Source organism: Macrotis lagotis, chromosome 1 (genome assembly GCF_037893015.1).
Source record: "Macrotis lagotis isolate mMagLag1 chromosome 1, bilby.v1.9.chrom.fasta, whole genome shotgun sequence".
NCBI classification, from domain to species: Eukaryota; Metazoa; Chordata; class Mammalia; order Peramelemorphia; family Peramelidae; genus Macrotis; species Macrotis lagotis.
In genome coordinates this window covers 49,550,120-49,570,820 of record NC_133658.1, presented here as the reverse complement: position 1 = coordinate 49,570,820, position 20,701 = coordinate 49,550,120, and the positions used below count along the sequence as shown (strand labels likewise).

General features: G+C 42.3%; 1 protein-coding gene across 1 annotated transcript in view; it reads left to right on the top strand.

Annotated features, from left to right (window-relative positions):
• Positions 1-982: 982 nt before the first annotated feature.
• The window catches only part of SNTB2 (syntrophin beta 2), a 127,409-nt gene continuing 107,690 nt past the window's right edge, over positions 983-20,701 (top strand). The window contains exon 1 of the mRNA XM_074200518.1: positions 983-1,570. Coding sequence (XP_074056619.1) covers positions 1,021-1,570 — 550 coding nt within the window. The 5' untranslated portion in view covers positions 983-1,020. The remainder of the gene's footprint in view (positions 1,571-20,701) is intronic.

Genomic DNA, 20,701 nt, shown 5'->3' with positions numbered 1-20,701 from the left:
GATCACACAAGTAGGTAAAGCGCTATGTGTCTGAGGTACTCCATGCACTGGGCTTCCTAGCTGCCCTGCTCTGGAGTCTTCTAAGCTAACAAAAATAAGACACAGAACCTTCTGGTCTTCCCATTGGTTCCTAGATCCTTTGATGTCTGCAGGGATTGGCATGTGGACATGATTTTTTTTTCAATCTCAATTCACCTATGCAAAAATTAATTATTGCACCCTGGGGATCTGTGGGAAATGTGTGAACCTCACCTCTGGTGCTAGAGGCCTCTAGAGATCTTTCATATATGGACCAAACCCTTTGAGCTTAGAAAGAAGCTTGCAGGACCTGGAGGCCCATGCCACCCAATTTCAGGGCCAATACAGCGATTACTAGAGAAAATTTTAATTATTCCTAGTTGCATTTATTGAGACATCTGGCAGAAATGGGTCAAATTAAAGTGTCTTATGCTAGGTGGTGCAGTGGAATACAGCACCAGCCCTGGAGTCAGGAAGACCTGAGTTCAAATCCAGCCTGGGACACAGCTGTGTGACCTTGGGCAAGTCACTTTAACCCCACTCACTGCCTTACAAAAACCACAAAAAAAAAATTGAACAAATTTTTGGTCGAGGCGGAGGAGACAACTAGAGCTCAGAGCAATTATTTTCCAGGTTCTGAAGTTGAATCTGAATGCTGAACTTGAAGTTCGGCCAAGCTGACTTCAGAGTGTTCTAAGTGGTGTGTTCTAAGCTGCCCTAGCTCCGGCAGTCCGGGTCCTAGGCCCCCGCCCCTCCCCCCTGCCCCCCTCGGCCCCCGCCCCTCCCGGGTGCCCGCCCCCACCGCCGCCCCGCCCCGCCCCGCGCCCTTCCCGGAAGCGGCCCCGCCCCCGCGGGCAGGGGGCGGGGCCGCTCATGAATAATGGATGCCGGGGCCGGGGGGCGGGGCCTCGCCCCCGCGGGCGGGAAGGGGGAAGCGCCGGGACTCCCGGTCGGGACGAGGCTGGCCTCGGCGGCGGCGGCGGCGGCGGGACCGGGCCGGCCATGGCGGTGTGGACCAGGGCCACCAAGGCGGGCCTGGTGGAGCTGCTGCTGCGGGAGCGCTGGGTGCGGGTGGTGGCCGAGCTGAGCGGCGAGAGCCTGAGCCTGACCGGGGACGCGGCGGCCGAGGCGGACCCGCCGCTGGGGCCGGCGCTGGCCGCCTTCAACGGCCTGCCCAACGGCGGCGGCGGCGGCGGGGGCAGCGGCAGCGGCAGCGGCAGCGGCGGGGACTCGCTGCCCGGCAGCCCGAGCCGCGGCCTGGGCCCGCCCAGCCCGCCCGGGGCCGCCGCCGCCGGGGGCTCCCCGCCCGTGCGGCGCGTGCGGGTGGTGAAGCAAGAGGCGGGCGGCCTGGGCATCAGCATCAAGGGCGGCCGCGAGAACCGGATGCCCATCCTCATCTCCAAGATCTTCCCGGGGCTGGCGGCCGACCAGAGCCGCTCGCTGCGGCTGGGCGACGCCATCCTGTCGGTGAACGGCACCGACCTGCGCCAGGCCACCCATGACCAGGCCGTGCAGGCGCTGAAGCGAGCCGGCAAGGAGGTGCTGCTGGAGGGTGAGTGGGGCCGGGGAGGCCGGGGAGGCCGGGGAGGCCGGGGAGGCCGGGCTCGGGCGCGGGACCGGGCGGGCGGGACTCGGGGGGCCGGGGAGGCCGGGCTCGGGCGCGGGACCGGGCGGGCGGGACTCGGGGGGCCGGCCAGGACACAGAGTGGGGCCGGGGAGGCCGGCTCGGGCGCCGGAGCGGCTGGGACGGGACTCGGGGGGCCGGGGAGGCGGGCTCGGGCGCGGGACCGGGCGGGATGGGACTCGGGGGGCCGGCTAGGACAGAGAAGCGGGGCCGGGGAGGCCGGCTCGGGCGCGGGACCGGGCGGGACGGGGCTCGGGGGGCCGGCCAGGACACAGAGTGGGGCCGGGGAGGCCGGCTCGGGCGCCGGAGCGGCTGGGACGGGACTCGGGGGGCCGGGGAGGCGGGCTCGGGCTCCGGAGCGGCTGGGACGGGACTCGGGGGGCCGGGGAGGCCGGCTCGGGCTCCGGAGCGGCTGGGACGGGACTCTGGGGACCGGGGAGGCGGGCTCGGGCTCCGGAGCGGCCGGACGGGACTCGGGGGGCCGGCCAGGACACAGAGTGGGGCCGGGGAGGCGGGCTCGGGCGCCGGAGCGGCCGGGACGGGACTCGGGGGGCCGGCCAGGACACAGAGTGGGGCCGGGGAGGCCGGCTCGGGCGCCGGAGCGGCCGGACGGGACTCGGGGGGCCGGCCAGGACACAGAGTGGGGCCGGGGAGGCCGGCTCGGGCGCCGGCAGGCACCGACCGAGCCGCGGGGCGAGCCGCGGGGCAGGGAACTGACAAGGGGGTGCGGCTGGAGAGCGGGGGCTGCGCAGAGCGACGGGCCCGGGCCCCGGGAGGCTCGCGGGGCCTTGGGCCGGGGCCCGGGGCAGCCGGGGCGCCGCTACCCGAGGGCACATGGCCGCCAGGGCCCCCCGCTTGTCTCCCCGAGAACTCCCGCCCGGGCGGACCTCCTGCCACCTGGTCAGGTAGGTGTCTGCCCGCCCGCTTGGCGTTTGGGAGAACCTCGATGACTCGCTGGAAGAGCTCAGCGCGAGCTGAAGCGGTTCCTGTCCCAGCAGGGCTGAATTCAGCTTAATTTGGGGCAAGACGGGAACTTCTGAACGTGTCCGCGGGCCGCTCTTCCATCATTTGTTAAGGCTCGGCTTTCCCCTTGTGTGACACCTATCGGATTGAACCGGAGAAGTTCCCGGCGGCCGCCGCCTGCTTTTCTTGCTCCTTACTTCCCTAGATGGGTCTTTTAAAAATGTGCCCGCAGTAGGTTTGGGCACTTCACCAAAATGCTGATTAATTTATGGGAATTTAACCCACCCTCGACTCTTAACAATAGTCCAAAAGATTACAGCTCTTCATTGAAGGCAGAAGGCTGAAAAGGCCCATTAATGAGCCTTGGTTTAGAGGTGTCTCGAGTTTGGCCCTTTTGGTTCAGTTTGCTAAAGTCTGGTGCCAATCGCAGACTGGCTTTTTAAACAACTTAAAAGCTAGAAAACAAAATACAGCGGTAGACTGGAAATTCAAAATTATACTTTCTTAACTGTACCCATGAGAACTAGTAGCTAGAGAGCTGGTCCCCAAAGCCTAGAAAACCTGACATAGTTCTTCGCTGACCCTTTTCAATGTGACTTTAACTCCCCGGTGCTCTAGGCAATTCACCTAAGAAGGCAAATCACAAAGGTGATGATCTGTTCTAGGAGATGAAGCTAGTTAACTGAAGTTTTCTAAAACAACAAAATCACTTGTTTGTCTAATCATTATCCTTATTCTTTATTTACATACATTGATTTATGTTGATCCACAGTGTCATGTGTCATGCAAATATAGTGTGAATGGAACCAAATGAGTACAGTCAGTAGACTGCATAAAACTTGTGAAAGTAAGATTTAAGAAGTTCAAAATGAGTCATCGGTTCAATCATAGCATGTGGTTTTGCAGTATATCAAAAGAAGTATCTTGTCCCGAAAATGGGGAATCTGACTATCCACTCTGTTCTACTCAGATGTCATTTAAGAGTGTTGTGATCAATTCTGGGTACCACATCTTTTAGGGAAGAACATATTTATTGACAAGCAAACTGTACAGCAACCAGAGTAAGGCCATCAAAAAGGTCAAGGGTCTTGAGAGCTCACCTTTAGAAGATCCTCTGAAAGAAATAAAGATGGTATATGTACAAGTCTGTATAAGTATTTGAAGGTCTGTCATCTAGAAGACTTATTCCAGAAAGCAAAACCAGGAGATGTGGGTAGAATATACAGAGAAACAAATTTAGGCCTGATCTAAAGGAAAACTTCCTAATTGTTTTTTTTTTGGAAAAGCTCAGGATTTATTTTATTTTACAATCCTGAAAAGTTCACAGAAATAACATAGACCTAGGAAAGAATTTAGTTGTAAGCCTGGAAACAACATAGGAAAAAACTTAAGGGGAAAAAAGAGAAAGGGAAAAGGCACAGAGCCCAGAAAGGGGGGGGGGGGGGAGAGAAGAAAAGCTTAGTCCAACATAAATCTGGCCACATGATCACTAGTAGTCATGAAGTGGAGGGTGTTTTGATTCAGTTATGGGATTAAATAGCCTTCTAATACTGAGATTGACTTTCATATAGTTTTAGGGATGTTAAATTTTCTTTGGAATTCAGAAGTAGCATGTACAAAAAATAGAAGGCCCCCTGGGTATAAGGAAGACCTAGATTCAAGTCATCCCTCTGACACCAACTAATTGTATGACCATGAACAAGTCATTTAATTTCTCAGTGGTCTAAGATTTGTTATGTCTAAATTGCAGATTTGCATAGGGGGAGAGAATTTCCATTTCTGTACCCTCCCCCACCGATAAAATCACAGGACTAGATTAGGAAAAAATCTGGCATGCTTCAAAAACAAGGAAAAAGTGGAATGATTCTTTAAGTAGGGATCTTTAAGGGTCTGTGGATAGATTTTATTAATTTTGTGAACTTGAATGGGAAAAAATACATCTTTATACCCATATAATTAATTTTCTCCATAATCTTATATTTTTTTATTTTATATATTTAAAAACATTCTTTAAAGGAATCCATAGACTTAACCAGAGTGTCAAAGGAGTCAGTGACACACAAAAAAGAACCCCTGCTTCCAAGGAGAGAGGGTAGTGTGTGTGTGGAAGAGAACATGGTGGTGATTTTAAAGAAACAGTTCATTTTGAAATATTTGAGTTTATCTTTTTATTAATTGATTGAACAGGTATTTATTAAGCACCTACTGAATGCATACTGTACAGGATACCGGGGATTCAAAGCGAAAAACAGTCTCTACTCTCTAGGAGCTTATAGTTTACTGGGGAAGAAAATATCCTCACAGATAAATGTAAAACAATTTTGAGTGGTGGGGATCAAGGAAGGCCTCATGTAGAGGTTGGCACTTGAGGTTATTTTTTAATTTCACTTTCTGATTTCATTCAAGTCACTCAGTATTTCTTGGGTGCCAACTTTGTACTTTGTGCACAGCATTGTACTATGACCAATGAAAAGATGTAAAGTATTTACTTATAATCTAGTTGGAAACAAAATACAGGATTATTTTGTGAGAACTGTAAATCTAGGTACTGAAGGAAAAACAACACATGGAATGATCGTGAGAGTTTGAGGATAATCATTCAAGGAAAGCTTTTTGGAAGAGTTGAATCTTGAGCCCAATCTCAAAGAAGTGATAATAAGACAAGAGAGTCAGGAGAGCATTCCACTCTAGAGAATTGTAGAAAGAAAAAGTAAGGGGAAAGAGACTAGCCAACAAACTAGAAGTTAGAGATGACTCTGGCAAAGTGTTTTTGAATTGTTCCCAAATGTGATTATGCTTTTTTGGGAAAGAGTACATTGGGAAAAGTGGAAAACATAATGTGCCCTTCTTATGAAATCAAGTGATCCCGCCTTTGGGTTAATCTTGTTTGTACGTGTGTGTACTAGTGGAATTAGATAACTTTTTCTTCAATATTATTTAACAGGATAAAATGACTTTTTTGGTGACTCAGGCAGAGTTTTTGTTTCCTATTGAATTTATGTAAATATGCAGCCATAACTTATAGACATCAAGCATTTATTAAATCCCTACTTTGTAAGATACTGTGGTATGTATTAAGACTATAAAGTCAACAAAATAGTTCCTGACCTCAAGGAGTTCACTTTGAAAGAAAGAACCTATGTATGTAGACTCAGTAAATTTTTTAAAAAATTTTATTTAAGGCAATGGCGTTAAGTAACTTACCCAAAGTCACACAACTAGGCAATTATTAAATTTCCAGGACTGATTTGAACTCAGGTCCTCCTGACTCCAAGGCTGATACTCTTCCCACTGCACCACCTGGCTGCCCCAGACATAGTAGCAGCTGGGGAAAGGCTTCCTATAGGAGCTAACACCTGTGCTGAACCTTGACAGAAGCTGGAAATTTTATGAGGAAGGAGCAAGGCCTTTCAAAAGCTAAGAGATGTGAGATGGCATGAGCAGAGGAACTAGCAAGCAAGTCAGTTTGGCTGAACATTGGAGAACTTAATGGAGAGGAATACATAATTAATCATTCAGGTAGTCAGTACTTATTAAATGTCTGCTATATACTAGGCACTGACTGAGCTATGTGCTGGCAATACAAATACTGAAAAGAAAGATAGTCCCTAACCTCAAGGGGCTTTTAGTCAAAACAAACATACTGAAAAATTGAGGGGGTTGGGAAGGAACCTGGTTCCTCCAGAATGATCCGGAAGTGCAAAGTCCTTTGTTCTCAAAGACAACCAAGACCAATGACTTCAGCAAGGTATTGCCATGACATGCAAGGAATTAGATTTAAATGAGGGACTGCTGTGCAAAGACACCAGCCTCACTTTGTTCTCTGAACCACCTGGGTTCAATGGCCAGCTATGAATCAGTATGTCTGGTGATGACCCTGGATGCCATGGAAGACCTCAACTTTTTTAAGCTAGAGTTGTTAATGTCTCTCAGTGAGTGCAGCACTTGGGGAATGGAGAAGAAATGGCTGGCTTGGAGGTTTGGAAAGTGCTTTTCCACTGTCTAATTCTATCCTCCAATTAGAGGAGATTCAGGAGTTGTGGCTCAACAAATAGAATCTTCAATTATTTATGTGCAACTTGTGCAGTATTCAGTGGTCACTGTTGCAGACTATCAAAACCTCAAAACTACTGGAGATAGTTTGAAGTTAGCAGACATTATTATCAGTAATGTTGGTAATAAAATAAAATATTTTTTATATGTTTGCAGAGAACATATAACCTATATCAAATTTCTTACCATCTTAGGGAAGAGTGAAGGAGGGAGAAAACTTGGAACTCAAAATTTTATAAAAAAATGAATGTTATAAATTGTCTTTATCTGTAGTTAGGAAAAATAAAATACTATTAAAGGAAAAAAATAAAGTTTAAGACTTTATATTATTTGATCTCACAACAGCTGGATAAGGTAGGTAAAAATTGAGTTTCAGAGTAATTAAGTTGCCTCTGGTTTTAGGAATGAGATTTGAACCCAAGTCTTATTGATTCCAAATTGAACATTCTATCCCTAGAACAAGTTGGAGAATAGAGCCCTCCAAGGGTCTTGTGACCTGACTCTAAAGGATGAGTAGTCAAATCCCATCCTCCTCTTGTTGTGGGGCTGTCTCCAAACAGCAACCGCCCTAATGGCTTTCAATGCTCCCTCATTCTTTCCCCATTCTCTTTACTGTGGGACTGATCTCCCACCCAAAGTCCTCCAACATTCCCTCACTTTTCCCTCCTAATCTTGTTATAGTATGCAGTCATGCACAACTATGTCTGAAAATAAGTGTTCCATTCCGCACTGTCAGTACCTCTCTGTCCAGTACCGTGTCTCATCAGCATTCTCCTGGTCTTGGTCATTGTGTTAATAATAATTCAGTGAGAACTCCCAGGTTTCTTCGAATCCTTCCTTTCTGTCATTTCTTACAGTGCAACAACATTCCATTATAGTCATAGACGATCATTTTCTAATATGTGGTCACTGGAGCGACTATGGATATTTTTATACATTGAGTCTTTTCTTTCATCTTTTTTGGGGTATATGCCTAAGAGAGGTATCACTGTGTCATACATTTTTCAAAGTTTGAAAAATACTACCCTAAGTGACAGCACACTGATAAATTCTGCTAGGGTAATTACACAATTTTTTTTTTTGGGGGGGGTTTGCAAGGCAATGGGGTTAAGTGGCTTGCCCAAGGCCACAGGGCTAGGTAATTATTAAGTGTCTGAGACCGAATTTGAACCCAGGTACCCCTGACTCCAGGGCTGGTGCTTTATCCACTGTGCCACCTAGCTGTCCCAATTACACAATTTCAAACACTATCCCTACCATCACCACTCATTCCTCTATGACAGGGAGTCTAAATTCAGTAAATCTAATAACTTTTTTCAGGTTGAATTAATGAAATGTTTGGCCAAATATAGCCCATGAATGATGTTATAAATATCCAAGTAGCTTGCCCTTGGCAGAAAAAGGTTCCCCACCCCTTCTGTATGGGAATGTTCAGTATCTTTTTTCCTGTAGTTGAAATCAGGGACCTGTGAGCTGAAGTTTATTCCCTGATTTTAGCTGTTTAAGAGAAAGGTAGCATTCAAAGGGAGAATTAACCAAGACATTGTCCATTTTTTATATTTATCTAATGTTTGATGTTTAGGGTAGTTAGGTGATAACAGTGGCTAGAACACTGAGTCTGGATCAGGAAGACTGAGTTCAAATCTAGCCTCAGACACTTAGCTGTGTGACTCTGGGCAAGTCATTTCACTGAAGTTATCTCAGATAACCACTCCAGAATCTATGCCAAGAAAACCTGAAGAGTCAGACCCAACTGAACAACAATGACCTTTGTAGAATGAATATTAGAATTAGGGCTAAAAATGAAATGGCTTGTACTAGATCACAGTGCAAGAATGCTGATGAAGGTGAACTCAAATTTTTTATTGAGTTGCCTCCCCAAATCACTTATATATACTGCCTTCAATAGATTTGATAAGTTTTCTACCAGCATACACCTACCTTACAATCATTCATAGGACTGTAAATTTAGAGCTATACAAACTTTTAAGGATCTTCCTAGGCCAACCCTTTCATTTTATAAGTGAATCAGCTGAGAACCTGTTGCCTTAGTTGGCCTAGTTTGAGATTCTGCTTAGGTTCTTTGATACCTAAATGACCCTTGGAAAATACAGTATATATTTATAAAAATTAGTTGTTTAAGAGTTATAATTAGATTGAATAATATTAAAACAAGGTTTTAACAACATAGTATAATATATTAAAATATAATATCACATAATCAGGGCAGCATTATGTAGGGAATGACAAATAAGCCCATTTATTCTAAAATAAGTAACTAAAAAGTTTTTGGATGAGTAGTGATTTTTTTTCCAATATCACCTCAAAGTACTGATGTTTTTAGCCATAGAGGAAACCTCAACTAGACTGCTTTATACCCATGTTTATTTGTATAAGGTACCTCGACCTTCCCAGAGAATGCTTTGGTCTACTTTTAAGACAGGTCGGTCTACTGTGAATGCTGTTTGACTGAATTAGCTATATCAACCTCATAAGGTTTCTGATCTACTACCTGGATACCCCTTAATTTTCACACACAAGGCATCTATGGCACTTGACTAGAGCACAACATTGAATAGATTCATTTATATCTATAATTCAGTTTCATATCATTATAAAAACAAAAAGTCACCCTAGTCACTTCTGGAGGAGGGTTGTAAACAAAAGTTTTGGTTTTATTTTTAATTTCTATTTACAGGCCTCTCTATCAGTGATAATGTTCCTTGGAGTGAAAATAAAAATAAATTTACATTCTTTTTTTTTTTTTTAAGGTTTTTGCAAGGCAAATGGGGTTAAGTGGCTTGCCTAAGGCTACACAGCTAGGTAATTATTAAGTGTCTGAGACTGGATTTGAACCCAGGTACTCCTGACTCCAGGGCCGATGCTTTATCCACTGCGCCACCTAGCCTCCCCATAACTTCACATTCCTTGGGAAGTCCAAGGCTTCACCTGCTTCTGAATATTGAGATGAAAAAAGAGACATCAAAGAAAAATATGGAAAAATGATGTTGGGAATTCAGGACAATAGCATAAGCTTGGTTGGATTGTAGGAGAATTTCCTAACCAACTAATAAGAAAGACAGAAAAAGGAGAAAAGGAACTTGAATCTGAAAGTGGCAGTTAATCCAAACTCCTTGGCATACTTGATCATACTTACACTACACATGAAATAATCAATTTTCTGTTGGTGTTTTATTCATTCATACAGATCCTCCCACTCCTACCCACTGTGATCAGTGAAACCTATATTTTAGTGTTGTTTTATTTCTACTTGATTGCTGTCAAATATTGCTGAAGTTTACCACATTGCAAAATCAGAGGTGATTTAGCACCACATTTTTCCCAAAGTGAATTAATAAATCAAAAAAAGTTTTACTTTAGATTTTTGTAATAACATTATTTCAGTTAAATGTTTTACAAAGGTCCAATTTTAAAAATAAACAATGCTAGGGGACAGCTAGGTGGCACAGTGAATAGAGTATGGGCCCTGGAGTCAGGAGGACCTGAGTTCAAATATGGTCTCAGACACATAATAATTGCCTTAGCTATGTGACCTTGGGCAAGTCACTTTACCCCACTGCCTTGTAAAAAAAACAACTAAAAAAAATCAACAATGCTATTAGTTATTTTAATTTATGTAATTTTTCCCAAATAGATTAACAGGTATGTTTTTATAAAGATTTTTTTAAAAATTAACTTTTTAAATATTAATAGTTTGTATTATATAGTATTTTAGGATTTGCAAATATTATATCATTTGATCCTCGAAATAATCCTGTGAGGTAGGTGCTTCTATTATCCCCATTTTACAGAGGAAGAAACTGAGTTTAGGCACTGGTTTATGGGTCTTTCTCAGGCTTCCATAGCTAGTAGATCCCTGAGGCAGTGTTCTATCCTCCTGGGACACCCTGTTGCCTATCTGAGGTGAAGGAGGAAGAGCAAAGTATTCAGAAATGAAAGGCCTAGATTTGAATGTCACCTCTCTTGTCTCTTGGGCAAAACTTCATCCTTTCTGAGCCTTAGTTTGCTTGTCTGTAAAATGAAGAAATTCTAGTAGATGATATCCTTAGACATCTTCTGGAAATAAAGACTACTTTTGTGATGTTACCTTGGAACCTGTATAAAGAAATATTTTGAGGCTTGTTTTTTCAACATGGATCTTTTCTTGCACTCCATTTACTTAATTAAAAACAAAATTGATGTCAGAAGAGAGACAGTTCTGTCTGTAGGAAAACAGGGAAAGATGGAAGTTGGGAAGTTTAAGACTGTTCTTTTCCTATCATAAAATTGCTGTTATTTTATTTCATCAAGGGTTAATGGTTATCATTGGCTTGGTAGTGATGGTGGTGGTTGTTCAGTTATGCCCTGCTCTCTATGACCCACTCTCCAGTGTTTAGCACAGTTAAAGTCATATAGTTAGGAGTTAATAAAGATTTCTTTATTGATTTATTGAATAAACAAAACCTGTCTTTTTCCAATTAAATAGTTGAGATCCTCCTTTAAAGGATATGGAAGGCAAGGCCCAAATTAAAGGACCTGGGGAAGTCCTTATATGAAGTAGGCAGGTCTTAGAGAATAGTCTGACCTTCAGATAGGTTTAAGTGAATTGTTCAATGTCACTGGTAGTATCAAAAGTAGGAACCTGAATAGCCAGGTTTCATCCATCTTCACTATAAACCAAAGTCATGATAGTGCTTGGACTATCTCAGATCTCCTGAATGTTTATTGAGTATTATTTGTTATTATTAATTAGCAAAGAGGGGGATGGGAAAAAATGCAGATGAAAAGGGAAAAAAACCCCTTAAGTCTTAAATCATATGATTGTGGCTATACTTGTGAAAGAAATTCAGGTATTTGCCACCTGACAAGGCTTCATGGAGAAAACAAGATTGATTTAGGTCTTAAAAGATGAGTAGGATTTTAGTAAGTGAAGGATTCCAGGTAAGGCTGAGCAATCTAAGTGAAAGCAGGAGTGAGAGGGACATGTAACCAAGTGGCCAAATGTAGGACAGGAGGCATTGTTATTAGACTGACATGATATAAGACAGCCAGATTTCAAAGGGTCTTCAACCCCTGGAAAGCTACTTGGAACTTGATGCTTTATTAATGGGAAATTGTTGAAGTTTTTGATCAAGCAGTGACAGGATGTGAGGAATATTTTGGGAAAAACAGCTATGGTACTGTGCCTTTGTGTGTGTGTATGTGTACATATATATGTGTGTGTGTATTTATAGCATTGTCTTGGGCCCTCAGGACACAATAATAATAAATAATAAACCAGCTACAATAATCAATAGCATTTATAAAGCACCTACTGTGTACTAAGGGCTTTACAAAATATATCCTATTTGATCCTCACAACTTTAGAATTTAGGTGTGCTATTAGCAACAAACATTTTACAGTTGAGGAAACTGAGGCATAGAGAGGTTAAGTAACTTGCCCAGGGTCAGTCAGCTAGGGTTTAAGGCTAGATTTGAATTCAAAACCTTTTTTTTTTTTTTTAAGATTTTTCAAGGCATTGGGGTTAAGTGGCTTGCCCAAGGCCACACGGCTAGGTAATTATTAAGTATCTGAGGTCGGATTTGAACCCAGGTACTCCTGACTCCAGAATTCAAATCTTCTTAGCCCCAGGCCCAGAATTTATTCTACTAGGTCTGCCTTATTAAAAAGCAGATCTTTATATAATACTTTAAGATTTACAAAGTGCTCTCATTGTCACTATCAGGTAGATAGTTACACATGGGTTAATGAAGGTCTGAATTGGGTGAATGATTAGCTATGGAATGACTTTAAGAATTTCAAGCTGGGAGATAAGAATATTCCCCTTGATAGAAATGGAGAAGTTGAGAAGAAAAGCCTATATGCAATTTGGTTTCATCATAGAGACTCTGTCTCTATGTGTAATTCTATCTACCTGATTGTGACAGTAATTGAAGACAGACTTTGGTCATCATCTCAGTAAATGATAGTCAAATCCTTGGTTTACAATATCTTTGACTTCAAAACTATGCTTTTTTTAAAATGTATTTTTAATTTTTCCCCAATTACACATAAAGATAGTTTTTTAACATTCATTTTTTAAGTTTTTAATTTGCACATTTTTCTACTATCCTCCCTTCCCAACCCCCTCCCCATGACAGTGAAAAATTTGCTATAGGTTTTACATGTACAATCATGTTAAAGATATTTCCGTATTAGTCATGTTGTGAAAGAAGATTAGACCTAAGGGGGGGGGGGACCATGAGGAAAAAAAGGAAAAAACATAAAAGAAGTTTTAAAAAGTGAATATAGTATGCTTTGCATTCAAACTCCATAATTTTTCTGTGGATGTGGATGGCATCACAGAACTGCCAAGAAGAGTTGAGTCCATCATAGTTGATCATCTCACAATGTTGCTATTAATGTGTACAATGTTCTCCTGTTTTGCTCATTTCACTCAGCCTCTGTTCATGCAAGTCTTTCCAGGCTTTTTAAAAATCTGGCCACTCGTGATTCTTTTTTAAAATTATATAAATATTTTGTTTTCCAATTACATACAATGGTAGTTTCTATCAATCATTTTTTTCTATAAATTATTTTTACAATTTTTCTCCCTCCTTCCCTTCCCTCCCTCTTACCCCCCACAAAAGGCTGTCTGATAATCTTTACATTGTTTCCATGCTATGCATTGATCAAAAGTGTGTTGAGAGAAAAAACATATCCTTGAGGAAAAAATAAAATATTAGAGATAGAAAAATTATGTGGTACATAAGACAACTTTTTAAAAATATTGAAGGTAATAATCTTTGGTCTTTGTTTAAACACTCCACAATTCTTTCTCTGGATATAGATGGTATTCTCCATCACAGATACCCTAAAATTGTCCCTAATTATTACACTGATAGAATGAGCAAGTCCATTGTTGTTAAGGTGTATAATGTTCATTTGGTTCTGCTCATCTCACTCAGTGTCAATTCATGCAAGTCTTTCTAGGCTTTTCTGAAATCCCATCCCTCATGATTTCTTATGGAACAATAGTGTTCTTTGTTTCTTTCTTTTTCTTTCATCTATCTACCACAATGTGTTCAGCCACTCCCCAATTGATGGACATCCCCTCAATTTCCAGTTCTTTGCCACTACAAACAGAGCTGCTATGAATATTTTTGTTCATGTGGGATTTTTGCCCTTTTTCATGATCTCTTCAGGATATAGACCCAGTCCACTTGTGATTTCTTATAGAACAGTAGTACTCCATAGCATTCATATACTATATTTTGTTCAGCCATTCCTCAATTGATGGGCATCCTCTCTAATTCTTTGCTACTACAAAGAGAGCTGCTATGAATATTTTTGTACATAATTTTGTATGATTTCTTTGGGATATAGACCTAGTCATAGTGGTATGGCTGGATCAAAAGGATATGCACGGTTCTAACATGTTCTCCAGAATGGTTGGATCCAGTTCCCAACTTCACCAACAGTGTCCCAGTTTTCCCACATCCTCTCCAACATTATTTTTCTTTTTTGACATTTTTGGTCAGTCTGATAGGTGTAAGGTGGTACCTAAGAGTTGTTTTCATTTGTATTTCTCTGATTAGTAATGATTTGGAGCATTTTTTAATATGACTGTAGATAGATTTAATTTTTTTCATTTGAAAACTGCCTGTTCTTCTTTGACCATTTATCAGTTAGCAAATGACTTGTATTCTTATAAATTTGACTCAGTTCTCTATATATTTTAGAAATGCTAGTTGTGAAAATTGTTTCCCAGCTTTCTGCATTCTCTCTACTTTTGGTTGTTTTGATTTTATTTGTGCCAACACATTTCTATTTAATGTAGTCAGAATTATCCATTTTGCAATTTGTTGTTCTTTATCTCATTACTGCATAAACTCCTCCCCTCTCCATAGATCTGCCAGAGAGACTATTTTTTGTTCTCCTAATTGGCTTATGGTATCACCCTTTATGTCTAAATCCTGTGCAAACTATGGCTTCTTCAAAAATGAGCAGATAGCTTCAAGCAAATGTCTTTGACTTTGCCCAGGGAAGAACATGGATGAGTCATACATAGTTAAAGATGAGGTATATCATATGTACAAAACCATAGCAAATTGATTTCAGTTCTGTGCCCAGATATTTCGTCAGAGTTTCACGATGCTTATCTCTTGTAAGCTTTTCCCTGAGTGCCCTCTGAGGCCACCTTTCTGAGGAAATGTCTTGTGATGTGGAAATTGGACTTGTAATGCCTTCATGGAGTTTGCCCTCTAGTTAAAAATGCCATTTAGCTAAATCATTCTGTATAGGAAAAATGCTAATGATTGACACATGACCAGAAGACATTTACTTTAGTCAGGAATGCAAGTGTGCTGTCTAGCTTTCTTGAACACTGTATAATGTGTGGAACTTGTTCAGAGTTATATTTCCATATCAGCCTTGGGTAGTTTTACAACTATGTAACAATATTACTATACTATTTCAGAATATGACTTCCTTAAGTTAAGGAATATGTATTACACTAATTTGCCCTCTTTTTTATCTTTTTTTTTTTTAATTTAAGACAATGAGGTTAAGAGTAACTTGACCAAGGTCACACAGCTAAGGCAATTAAGTGTCTGAGGTAAGATTTGAACTCAGGTCCTTCTGACTCCAGGGCCGGTGCTCTATCCACTGCGCCACCTAGCTGCCCCTGTTATCATTTTTATTTGGACTGTCTACATCCAATGGTGGCATTCAAATAAATTAGCAACCAGTTCTCTTCCCTTATAATCATTTTAAGTACAAAAAGATATACCAGAAGGTAGTTTAATATTTCATGCATTTGTTACTCAAATAAGAACAATGAAAGAAGTATACAAAACTAGATTATGTTTTATTACTCACAGCAAAAACAAACATATCCTTATGGAGTGAAAGGTGCCACATGGCCACAGCAGCCAACATTGGAACATATGCAGAACCAAAACTCATTCTACCTATTCTCTTTTCTTCCTTCTACTTCTATGGCTTTGAAATGGGTGATAAGATAACCCTTGAATCTGGATTTCAGTTGGTTCATTGTGTCCCAGCTTCCTATTGGTTTCATTGTTCAGGGAATACCAGTGCACTCATAATTTGGGGCATAACACAAAATGGAAACAAATGACAGCTTCTCATCTCCTGGTTTATTTACTGAAGTACAAAAGGGAATTAAAATGTAGTATTTCATCAAAGGTATAATGAGTTTTAAGAAATAAATATTACAAGCATGGTTCCTTCAATTTTCACCTATGGATGGAATGAACATTATTACAGTCGCTTGCACAGATGAACATTAAAAAAGAGTAAGGAGGGACAGCTAGGTGGCTAGAGCACTGGCCCTGGAGTCAGGAGAACCTGAGTTCAAATCCAACCTCAGTGGCCTTGGATAAGCCACTTAACTCCATTACCTGCAAAAACCTAAAAAAAAAAGAGTAAGGAATGTAAATTTGTTATTTCCATATTGGGTGGCTGCCCAGGTGCGCACCTTAGAGAGAACTCTGATTTCAAATGTCGTGAACTGGGCAAACCAGCTGAGTCCCGCTACTGTCTAACATCCTTTTTTTCTTTCAACTTTTTTATTCTGGGTTTTTTAGTTATTTATGGTAATTTCTGTTAAGTGAGAAGTCTTTGCTTGTTACTTCTCCCTTCCAAGGCTTTATAAAAAAGTGAATCAGTACTAATGGCAATACATATGAAAAACAGTGTATTTATGTAACATGCAGCTAATAATAGCATTTTAGACCAGATTGTTTGGAAAATAAGAGGATATGAAGGAGGGAGGTGTACAAAAAGCCTGAAAAGGTGGGTTGGAACCAGATTGTGAAAGGCCATCATTTAAAAGACAAACAGGAGTTTTTTTGTAGAGATCACAGAAGCTTCTAGAGCAGGGGAATGATAGGATCAGTCAGATTTGTGCTTTAGGAGTATCAGTTTGTGAACTGTGTGGAAGATAGATTGGAAAATGGTGTCTGGATGTAGGGAGACTAGTTGATGATGATGTTTGTCCTTTGTTCTTGAAGAAAACCAGGGAGGTGATGCCTTGGCAAGCACATGAATTGGGTTGGGTGGGTGGGGAGGGGGGCTCCAGCCTTACTTTCTTCTCCAGTGCCATCTGGGTTCAGTGACCAGTTATGAATCAGGATGACTAGAGATGGCCCTGTATGTGAGGCAGTCAGGGTGAAGTGACCCAAGGTCACACAGCTAGTAAAGTATCTGAGTGTCTGAGGCTGGATTTGAACTCAGGTCCTCCTGCCTCCATTCACTATCCAGTGGCAGCTAGTCACCCTGATGAGGGGCTGATGAGGGCTTGGAGTTAAATGATGTCAGTAGGAATGAATAAAGAGGAGGAAATGAATGAGAGGCAGACATACTGGGGAAGTAGACTTGATAAAACTTAACACTGACAAAGTTGAGGGGAGGGTGGGGTGCCGAGCCAGTGTAGGCAAGTGGAAAAGTGATGGGGCCCTTAAGGGAAGGAGACAAGTTAGAAAGAGGGTGGAAGAAGGGGTTGGGGAGGAAAGAGAATTTGTTCATTTGATACATTTTAAGTTTGAAGCACCTCTGGACATCCAGTTGAGGTATTGGGTATTGGGGCAGTAGGGAACTGGAGGTCTAGTTTCAAGATGAGAGTATAGGGCACCACAGAGACCGCCATTGACCATGCTGACAGATAAGACTATAGTCATTGGGCCTAGGAGGGGGTTCCAGCAAAGAAGACTGAAAAAGGAAATGGTATCTAGGAAGGGGTGTGGGGGGGCTGCAAAGAAGTCAGCTGGATAAGGGTCCATAAAGCTCAGAGAATTTGTGTTTCCTACTGCCGATCCACTTGGACTAAGGTGCTCCACTCAGCACCCCTCCCTCCCACTCTTCCTCCTTTAGACTGTAAGCTCTTTGAGGGCTGGGACTGTTTTTATTTGCCCAGTGTTTAGCATAGTGTGGTGCATAATGGGTGCTTAATAAATGTTCATTGAATTGAAAATTTTAAGAAATGATTGTGGCTTTAGAGACTTCATTTTGTAATGGAATAGAGAAATAAGAGAACAAGTGGAGGCCATTATTGTAAAGAGCTTTTTCTATGAGTTTTGAAAGGGAGGGAAGACAGAATGCCAGCTTGAGAGGAAGGCAGGATCAGGTGAAGGTGTTTTAAGGGTGAGGAAAGATCCAGACATGTTTGTGATCATTAGGGAAAGAGCTGGCAGATGGGGAGACTGAAAATAGGTGGATGTAGTCAGCTTTATACATTGAATGCTATCTGCTGAACACTGGTAGTTACTTGAGAGGACACAACAAAAGAATTATAGAACTTCAGAACTGGATAGCAGTGATTGTCCAGTCCACCAGAAGTCTGACAAAAATAATTTCCTCTCTAACACAGTCAACAAAAAGTGGTTCTCTAACTGGAACCTGAAGGCCTCCAAGGGGGTCTCTCCTCTGAGGTACCCCATTTCCTTGGAAATAGCTCTTTTTGTTAAAATGTTTTCTTCTTCGGCTCTTAACATGGTGTCTGGCAACTTGGAACCCTCCTAATCAGTGCTTTTTGACTTGACTACATTAGGCCAGTGTTGGCCTCTTAGTAACTTCCGACTCATTGTTCCTACTTCTGCCCTCTAGGAAAGAAATAGGAAACAAAGTCCCGATAGACCATATCCTTACTCAAGTGGCCTAATTTAACAGCTAATTAAAAAGGGATACAAAGGAAAAGCCATAGAACACCTTCAAAGATATTTCTAAGTGATGTTAATTATTTTGTTGGTTGTTCAGTCATTTTAGTCATTTAGTCTTCATAACTCTATTTGGGGTTTTCTTGGCAAAGACACTGGAGTGGTTTGCCATTGCCTTCTCAATCTCATTTTACAGATGAGGAAACCGAAGAAAACAGGGTTAGGTGAATTGCCTGGGTTGTACAGCAAGTAAATGTCTGGGGCTGGATTTGAACTCAGGTCATCTTGACTCCAAGTCCAGCATTTTGGGCACTGTGTCACTTTGCTGTAAAAGTTCTTTACTTTGTTGTAATATAGTATATATTTCAAATTTCAAGTCCTGTTCTGATGTTCACATAATCAACCAGCATTATTAGTAACTCCCTAAGTGATAGGTTCTGGGCTAAGGCTCTGGGGAGTCGAAAACAAACTGGAAATTTTACTGCCCTCCATCAGTCAATAAGCTTTTATTAATCCCTTTGGTTTGTGCCAGTCACTGTATTAGTGCCAAGAAAAGAAGCTTACACAGTTCTTGTCCTTGTCAAAGCATTTACGTGGTAACAAGAGAGATGGCCTGTCACATATTGCGTCTTTGTTTTTCTCTAAGATTCAACTTCCTGTACTCATGTCAAGTCAGACTCCATCTGAGCCCTGAATTCAGATCCAGATGGTATGTCTGAGAGGGCACTCCAGAGGTCCAAGGGCCTCTGGATGATTCCCCAGGTAATCCAAGTCATTCCTGCCATGCCAGAGAAAAGAATGAGACAATTCTTCCCTTCAAGGAGCCAATGTTCCACTAAAGGGAAACAGCCCTTCCATAGAAAAGTCAAACCCAAAATAAGTGCCACCTGGGGTGAAGGGAGGGCCTAATAGAGGAGGCAGCTCCTGAGGCTAGCCTTTAAAGGAAGGAGGGGAATATCACACTGTAGGAAGAAAGCATTGGAAGGAACTAAAATTATTTGGATTGGGGAAGATTTGGAAGTAGCCATGAAGTATTTGGGGGACTTCCTTGTGAAACTGGGATTAAGGTCTAGGAAGAGTGGTCCCAAGCTGCAGAGAAACCCCTATGGGCTAGGCAAAATAGACAACCAGTATGGGCCTCTCTTCAAAAGAACTTCAATTAGGGGGCATCTAGTGATGAGGAAGTAGTTATGGGATGCTTTATTCTTGGAATGAAAAAACTTATATCTATTTTAGAGACCATTTCCAATAAGGACTCTATCATTTTACAGGTATTCTGTGAATCAGTTTTTTTAAATTTAATATTTATTCTCATTTTGTACAATTTTTTAATACATTAATAAAATATTCTTGTTTAAGCATAAACAAAATACCCCCTTCCCCCAAAAAATATAGACTCACTTGAGCAATAAAGTAAAGGGGAGAGAAAAAAAATTAAAATTAAAATTAAAAAATAATAGTAATAATTGTAGGTATGACCAGGTTGCGCAGTGGACAGAGCACCAGCCCTGGAGCCAGGAGTACCTAAGCCTATATCTGGCTCCATATACCCAACAATCACCCAGCTGTGTGACATGCAAGCCACCCCAACCCCACTACCCTGCATAAAGCAAAAAAAGAAAAAAAAAGACCTAAAGTAAAATAAAATAGTAACAATAGTAGGGGCAGCTGGGTGGTGGACAGAGCACTGGCCCTTGAGCCAGGAGCATCAGGGTCCGAATCTGGCCTCACCCTGCTATGCGGCCCGAGGCAGGCCACCCAGCCCCATTTGCCCTGCACCCCCAAAAAATAATAATAATAAAAAATGTGCTTCAGTCTCTGTTCCAACACCACCAACTCTGTCATGGGTGGATCACATTCTTTATGATAAGTCCATCACAAAAGTTACTTCCATATTTTTCCACCATTGCCATTGCTGATCACAACTCCCTCCTTTTGTATTTCTCCACTACCATGTACTATATTTTCTCTCTCCTTTCACTCTGACTCTGCTGTAGGGTCACTGAGTGGCGCAGCAGAGAGATCCCTGGTCCTGGGGCCAAGAGGCCCTGAGCCCCCATACCACCCCTTAGGCCCAGAATCCACCTGGCCCTATGGTCCTGGGCAGGCCATCCAATCCCAGACCCTTGTAATAAGTAAAAGAGAAAATGTGTTATATCTGACCACTCTCCCGCCATGGTCCATCTTCTCCTCCATCACTCACATCACCCCCCTTCCCCCTGTCCCCCCCCTTCTTACTCCAGATGTCTGTACCCCATTGAGTATATATGCTGTTTCCTCTCCTCGCCACCTCTGATGAGAGCAAAGATTCCCTCATTCCCTCTTGCCTTCCCCCCTTCCAAATCATTGCAATAGCTCATTGTAATAAAGAAAAATCTTATTATA